General features: G+C 40.1%; 1 protein-coding gene across 7 annotated transcripts in view; it reads right to left on the bottom strand.

Annotated features, from left to right (window-relative positions):
- Positions 1-6312: 6312 nt before the first annotated feature.
- Positions 6313-7832, bottom strand: part of TUB (TUB bipartite transcription factor) — a 132531-nt gene continuing 131011 nt past the window's right edge. For all 7 annotated transcript variants that reach the window (XM_058025585.1, XM_058025588.1, XM_058025589.1 and 4 more), the window contains one exon: positions 6313-7453. In XM_058025585.1, the coding sequence (XP_057881568.1) occupies positions 7320-7453 (134 nt within the window). In that variant the 3' untranslated portion in view covers positions 6313-7319. The remainder of the gene's footprint in view (positions 7454-7832) is intronic.

The raw sequence follows: 7832 nt of genomic DNA, 5'->3' as shown, positions 1-7832 counted from the left end.
ATGAAGACCTCCTGCTATGAGCTGCCAGGGCTCATAAACTTGTCTGAACACTGAACATCAAAGGCTGGACTTGATCACCTTGGAGAACTTTTCCAACCTTTCTGATTCCAGGAGCAGTGGCCAAAGCCCACCCAACACAATCTGGTTTTGTATAAGTGAGATTTTCTGCACTGGCAGAATAAGTGATCTCATGATGTAATTTTCCAGCACATCAAGACTAAATGTTAAGATTACACTTACCTAGATACTAGGCCTTAAAAAAAAAAAAAATTAAAAGGGAGTGAAAATATTCCTGCTGTTATTTGGTAAGTAAGTCAATATAGGAAAGGTACATTATTCCTACATGATGTCCAAGAGTGCCTGAGAGAATTAAGAAGTGCACTCTTGCCAGGACTTTGGAATTCTCATCACTTAGTGTGTCCTCATCACACTGGCAGCTTGCTGCAGTCACAGTCTGGCAATCTGCATGGAGCTGCAGGATCAGAAGCTTCTTAAAGCTTCCTATATCTCCTAAATGCCAGCTCAAGCTGCAAACCAAGCTTAAGGAAAGAAAATTTTAAACAAATAATCTCCTTGCAATTTCATCCAAACGGTAGGCATTAAACCTAGCTAGATTTTAATGTTAAAATTTATAAAAATGTTTATAAACTACATTCTGTTACTTTGAGAATTACTCTTACACTTCATAAATTACTGACACTTCTAATGGCATTGTGCCAATTGGGACAGCCTCAGTGAGAAGCCACAGATGCAGGGTGAAATGTGAGAAACACTGTAAACATCCCAGCTGAGTATAAAGGTAGTCAGAAATCATGAGGCTCATTGTTTTTAAATCAGATGTGCATGACAGAGTCAAAGTGGGCAGTAACAATACTTCTGAACAACTGAGTCACATCCAAGGGAAAGGAAAAAAGCAAACAAAAATACAAAAAGGCAATTTGCAGCACAACTGCCAAGTGTCTCAGTTTCCTACACAAAAGCATAAATAGGTGATTGCATTAAGTGAATCTCTGTAATGTGCTCAGGAATAATAGTTGTAAAACAACAGATGCTGGAAAGTAAAACACAACCAACAACACACACTGTCAAGAAGGAATAGTGTATCAGATGGTTTGTCCTTACTGGTTTTTTCTGCACTTTCAGGGACCAAAAATAACACAAGGTAAAAAAAATTGAAGCCTCACTTAAATCATTGACAGGAATTCAACAGCGTCAAGATTTGATCCTAAGAGATTGGTTAGTTACGTGGCTTCTACACAGGCAGCAGAAAATTGCATATTTTGGTTGGTTCAGGGAGCATTAAATTGAGTTCTGAGCATGGCAACACCACCTGTCACCCAGCAGCCTCAAAGCACTCCTGGAAATCCTCCCAGCAGAACAGAGATGGACACAGCCAGGCCAAAACCCAGGAGTTCCATTCAACTCAGTGGAACTGAGGCACAAAGAGGTTCCAAGATTTGCACAAAGTCAGACACTCTGTTGGGGTAAAAGCCCAGGTGACCCAATCCCCAGGCCTGTGCTGTCAGCATAGAAGGCTGTGTTGACTTTAACACAGATTTTGACTCTTCAGGACTTTTTTTGCCTGTACCCAAGCACAGAATAGATCATGAGTATTCCAGGTACTTGTGAGGTTCTGACTCTCAAGCAGGACTTTGTTACAGTCCATGTGCTTACCAAGCTTTTGTCAGAGTAATTTTCAAACTGCCACTGCAGACTTAAATAAAAACATGATAAGCTTCCAGTGTTATTTTATAATCCAATAGGGAAGGTTTCTTCTCAAAAACGTACACATAATTTTTTGAACAGTGTCCTCTTCCTAGAGCCTTTCAGCAAACCAGAGTGGTGGTTCCATTAAAGAGTTTCAGGAAAGCCACTCAATTCAAATCTTCTCAGTAAAGGTACAGATAAACATACCCTTACTGAAAAAGGGGAATTGAAAATGGATAGGCAGTTAAATAAAATACAACATACAAAATAAGTTTTAATGCATTTTCATCCAATATACAGGCATTTGTGAGTATCAGCTACTGAGCTATAGTTCATAGCAAAACACCAAAGCAGTGAGACAGTTGTGCAAATTCTTTTCTTAGTTCCTTGGCGAGCAACAAAAAGAACTGAAGAATAACTACATAATTAATTTCAAACACTTACAGAACAGAACCCTGGAAGGTACTTTTTGTACATGAGGAACAACAGGAACCTGATTTCATTAAGTAGCACATACAAGAGAAGCCTGCACCTACAGTTAGATTAACTCTACTGCAAGATTTATATGTATAAAACTACTTCATTCTAGTAATCAAAAGAAGGCCTTTTGAGAAATCTGAGTCATCAGCCCATAATGCTAATAAAGGTGACTGCTGTGCTGTCCTTAATTGCCAAGCAAAGATATCTGATTGGTGAGCACAGGCTTCTGTAAAAGCAGGAAAAAAAAATCTCACAAATGATGTTTTAGGAGAGCAATGGGATAGTATGGGGCAAATGGTTGGAGTGTCACAGGATCAAACCCAAAATCTTCTCTCTGACACCTGCAATACATTAGGAGAAACCTCCTCTGCCCAGAACACCAGGCAACCCCATGTCTTGTCCTACTGCAATAAACAAAGACAAAATACTCTGATATTGGTCTAGACTCATCATCCCTTCAGGGCAAAAACTCTTCTTTCCCCATCCTTGTTTTATCCTTATGTGAAATCACAAATTAATTAATAATAAAATTTGTTAAAAGCTATGACACAAGAACTGAGAATGATTTTCCATAGTAAGGACTGGATTGATTTTCTGATTTCTTTTAAAGGGCATCACCCAGGCAGGGGTAAGATTTTAACAGCAGAAAAGTAGGTCTAATGCCCAATACTTTTAGAGAACTCACTGATGTCTCTGCTTGTTTAAAGCCCCTCCTTTGTTCACCACAAGGGAGCAAAACCTCAGAAAGTTTGAATTGATGGCCTTGGTTCCCCATGACTGATAAAGCTCTGGTGTCATTTGACTCCACAATGATATTTTTCAATTGTGCAGCCACCAGATTTTATTACAGAGCCCTTTTCACTCCAGCCCCTTCAGTGCTAGGACCTCATGAGGACAGCCAGCTGGGAACTCCAGCACTATTGTAAGGCAACTTGAATAGCAACAGATTTGCCCAGTAATTATTACAAAACCATTCTCACTGATTTCTTAACTGCAGAATTTGTAACAAGAGCCTATGACATTACTGATTTATGTGCCATATATTATCCTACAGATGCCTAGCTTCTAAAAAATAAATTATTTTAGGCCACCAACACAATTCAGCTCACAAAATCACTTCCAACCTTTTGACCTTTTGAAAAAAAAAAAAAAAAAAAAGGAAAAATAAGGCAGTACTACAAAGGGAATGTAACAGCCTGCCTTGAGGCTTGTGGACAGCTCTGCTCATTGATTTGCAACCAATGCTTTGGAAACTGAATGTTTACTGAGAAAAATTCTGATTATATTTTAGGCAAGCTTTTTTATCTGCTACCTTTTAATGTGTTAATTTACTCTACTGAAAAGCCAAAGGGCCAAATTCACCCCTCTGATAAGGCTTCTATTGTAGGAGCATCACTGAATGAGCACCAAAGGCATTATTCATCTCTGGAGAGATCACTGAGCAATATTGTCAAACACTTCTGAGCTGCACATCCTTGAAGAGCAGATAAAGGAATTGTAAAGAGAATGAGAAGGAACAGAACATCAGAGATGAAGAAAATTAGATAAAGGGCCAGGAAGAAACTGTTTGATGTAAACAGAGTGACAAGTTAGATTAAGAACTCTCATTAAAGCATGCAGCATTTGCCCATAAGCAATTCAGGCAAGGAGTTTGTTTACAACTCTGCCAAAATCAACAGCAGATGCAAAAAATCATCAATATTGGGATTTTAAATAACACTAAATCTACCATATCCAAACATTCACTAAGACTGTGTGAAGGAAATACACAGCTCGGGGCCATTCTATTCTTTGTCACACTGAATAAACAAGGTTATGCCCTGCTGCACACTGAATGCAGGCCCAGCAGAAGTTACTAACAGGAGTGCACCACTAATTACTCCTTGGTTACTTCAGTGTGCATCTGTCTCTGAAAATACTCACTAGTGCCAAGATTTTATTACTGATGGGGAAGAAAATGTAACTTTGTGAGGAAAATGTAATTTCAGGTATGACAGAACTTGGTTTGACTTTTCCAAGTTAAGAGGACAAAATTTAGAGATGAGCTGGAAAGCTTGTGGCATCACCTTGCATGTGACCTTTACAAAAAAATATCCAGCAAAAATTGTCCATCAGAAATTCTATAGATTCAAAATTAATGGTTGAAACTGCTTCCAGAGCAGATGGTGAAGGCCAAGTGGATCAAACCCAGTACCATGCTCACCAATATTGAGGAATTAGGGTTTGGGCAAAGGGCATTAGGAGCAAATCCTATTCCAACTGAACCAGATTTAATGAGAGTTCCTCATTCCTAGTCCAAGGTTAACATCCCCCTCTAGTGACCTCCATTTATCGTGGGGAGCTTTTCCCTCAGCAGCTCGTTGGCTGATGGCCCTGTCAGACTCTGTTAAGATGATGGGAATTTGAGTCACCACTTTCCTCCTGGCATGGTTACAGGTTAAAAAAAAAATACCTGGCTGGGAAGAACATGCAGTGAGAGTGAAGTTACACAATGTGCTGGCAGCAGAACTGTCCCAAGAAGCTGAACTTGCAGCCTTTCCCCAGCCCCTCATTCTCACCCGTGTGCAGGAGTTCAGTGTACATGAGTTTCCTTTCGTGCCAATTCCCTGGGGGGTCATGGTGTGAGTCAGACCATTGTTATGATCTGGGTTAAAAATAACCCTTCCCAAAGCAGCTCCACCACTACAGCCAGCAGATTGTGTGTTTGCACCACGAGACACTCAGCTCCTTTGACACAGTCTTGTGCAGGGACAGAGGCAGAAAACTGTGTCAGGTGCCACTTTCTCAGGCTCTAAAGTGTGACTGGCAAGGCACAGAATTCCAGCCATGCAGATTCAGCCAATCCCATGCTGCAGAGTTCTTCAGATCACATCACACCTAAATAACAGCACTGGGAATCCCTGACTGGCTTTGCAGTAGCCCAAACAAAAAATTCTGGTGGTCACTGGAGCTGGTTTTTAAAGGCTGAGATGAGGTAAGCAAAGGCCTAAGGGCCTTCTCTGTTAAATCCAAAGTGCGATGACAGATGGGGATGTGAAACTGTGGGAAACCACCAGCTACAAACAAAGCACTCATGTGCAAAGCCAAAGCATCACCCTGCAGCTCATGACTCAGCACTTGGATCATTCATGGAGGGAACTGATGCTCCTTTCTCTCAAACAAAAGGTGTCTTCCCCTTTTATACCATTGCATGGAAAAGCTCCTTGCAAAAAGATGAGGGGAAAAAGAAAGAGAGCTTCCTGTTAATTAAAGAGAATATTTGACATGCTGAGTCTATCAACAAAACACTATGGGACTTTCTTCCCATAGATTGTTTAAAAGATTAGAAAAAATGCTGGCAATTATTTATTTTCATCTCTTATCTGAAATTCCTTTGCCTGTATACTGGGAAGGAGAGCTGAAGGCAAAGGTGAAGAGAGCATATTTCTTTTGTTAGTTGAAATGACACTGTCCAAATGGCACGACCTTAAGGAGAGCTTTATGGCCTGTCCCCTGCAGTCAAAAAGGGCCTGTCAACTATGAGACAATCAGATTTGATCTCATTTTTACATTACATAATCTCTGGTTGTGCAGTGCAAGAGTTTATAAGGAATAAAAAGGAGGGCCTGAATACATGCAGTATAAAACAAAGCTACTACTTCACTCACATTTCCACACCCTTCTGGTGAACATATAAATTCTATTACTCTGCGTGCCACTTTGGACAACATGGCACAGAAAATGGCAGCAAGACCATTATTTTTAAAGATGTGTGACCATTATTTTTACAATGTGCTTTCAAGAGCTGCAGCTCCTGCCTTTTGAAATGTTCAGGAGAGAAGATAACCATGGCTTGTTCTTTGCTTGTGTTTTGTTTTGAAATGGTATTTGTTTGTTTATTCCAGATAGATCAGAAAAATGGAGATGCAAAATCTGCACTATTTTAAGCTATTCTGTGTCCTGCCAGTGTCTCATTTGTATGCAGCATACACTAGATTTGCCTAGAAGGATTTAGCTCAGTAGCTGGCACGTTTACATCAGAGAACAACACACACAGTTTCAATCGATTTCAAGCATTCTTACAAGGGGAAATAAATATGAAAAGTGGTTGTTGCTCAAAGTTCAAAAAATGCGATCAACAAATCGTAAAAGCTCAAAAGGCCAGACAAATTTAATAAAATATTTCCATTTACCTTCCTCAGCTTTACACAGCCTGTTCAAAATAATAAGACTCTCTGCAGAGTGCCTTTATCCAATTGTTTATATCACTTCATACAAAATATGTGTTTGAATTACCACAGCAATACAAGGATATAAATTCCCAGCCCATGAAATGCCAAATTCAACATAAGTTATGCTTTCTTGGCATCGAGATGTTTTCCTTTTCCCTTTCTGTACTGCAAATACATTTCCATTTGAAACAAATTAAAAAGCATGTAGATGTTAAAACATAATGACAGCTTAGAATTCAAGTGACTTGTGCAACATTATTTTGTGCTTTCCACTTCTCCATTTCCTCCTACTGCAATTAAAATTCATCATGCCCTACTACATGTACAATAGCAATGCATCAAGTTCAGTCCAGTAGAGGTTTTCAACCTTCAGGCTTTATACTACATGAGATCCTTGCACAATCAAAAAAAAAAAAAAAAAAGGTGCATCTTTTTTTTCCTCATCTTTCTCTTATGCTGGATGATGTGAAGCTCTGATTAGTTGATGCAGGAATGCAACCTTGAGGTACGATTGCAGCCTTGGAATGATTCTTAAATGTAAAAAGAAACTTTTGGAGTGCTCACTCCCTTTCTGGATTTTTAAAAAAGACACCACTGTCATGGTGCTACTGGAGCCACGGTACAGTATATCATGGCACACATCCATAACACAGCCAGGGACGTGAGAGACAACTCCTATTTACAAAAACTTGATGTCACTTCCAGAAAAATATGACAGGAAAGAAAAAAAAAGGAAAATACAATTTCCTGAATGTCCTGAATTTTTAGAAGATTCCTTTAACTTTCTCTTCAGCAACAGAGTGGTCCTCCACAACTGTATTTTTCCCTGACCTTTTTAATATGGACCATAAGCGACACCAGCAGGAATTGGGAATCATATGGCAAATTGTTTCCTTCGAGAGGATGCTCACCCACGCCCCTTTACTCACAAGCCAGCTTGCTGTCAAAACTGGAAAGGGCAATGGAAAAGGCTTGTAGTGCACACATTGGGTAGTTGTAGTCCATGGTGAACACGTCCTCAGCCACACGGCCAAACTGCATCACGATGTAGTCAGCTGCCAGAAAGGTCAGGAAAGGCAAAAGGCTTTACTGCTGTTTGCAGCCCTCACTAAATAAATAGGCATCCAACCCTACCCTCTGTCCCAGAGCAACGAAATACCACCCAAACATGCTCACTCATCAAACTTCACAGCACTTATTCATGCAAGTGGGTGTGCTGATAGCAGAGCGAGAAGCAGGGACAGCTTGAGTGATAAAGGGTTGCAAGACTTGTTAGTGTCAAAAAAAAAGACACATATAAAAAGTGCTTTCTGCAAGAACAGGGAGACGATGGCTTCTGTATAGACTGTTGAAGCCTCTTACACAGATCTCAATTAAACCTGCTCAGATGACAGCTGTGAGGGCAGAATCCCTCCCAGACTGTGCACACAGTGC

This window comes from Melospiza georgiana, chromosome 6, assembly GCF_028018845.1.
Source record: "Melospiza georgiana isolate bMelGeo1 chromosome 6, bMelGeo1.pri, whole genome shotgun sequence".
Lineage (NCBI taxonomy): Eukaryota > Metazoa > Chordata > Aves > Passeriformes > Passerellidae > Melospiza > Melospiza georgiana.
Note: the sequence above shows the minus strand (reverse complement) of the source record. Positions and strands in the feature narration are given on the sequence as shown.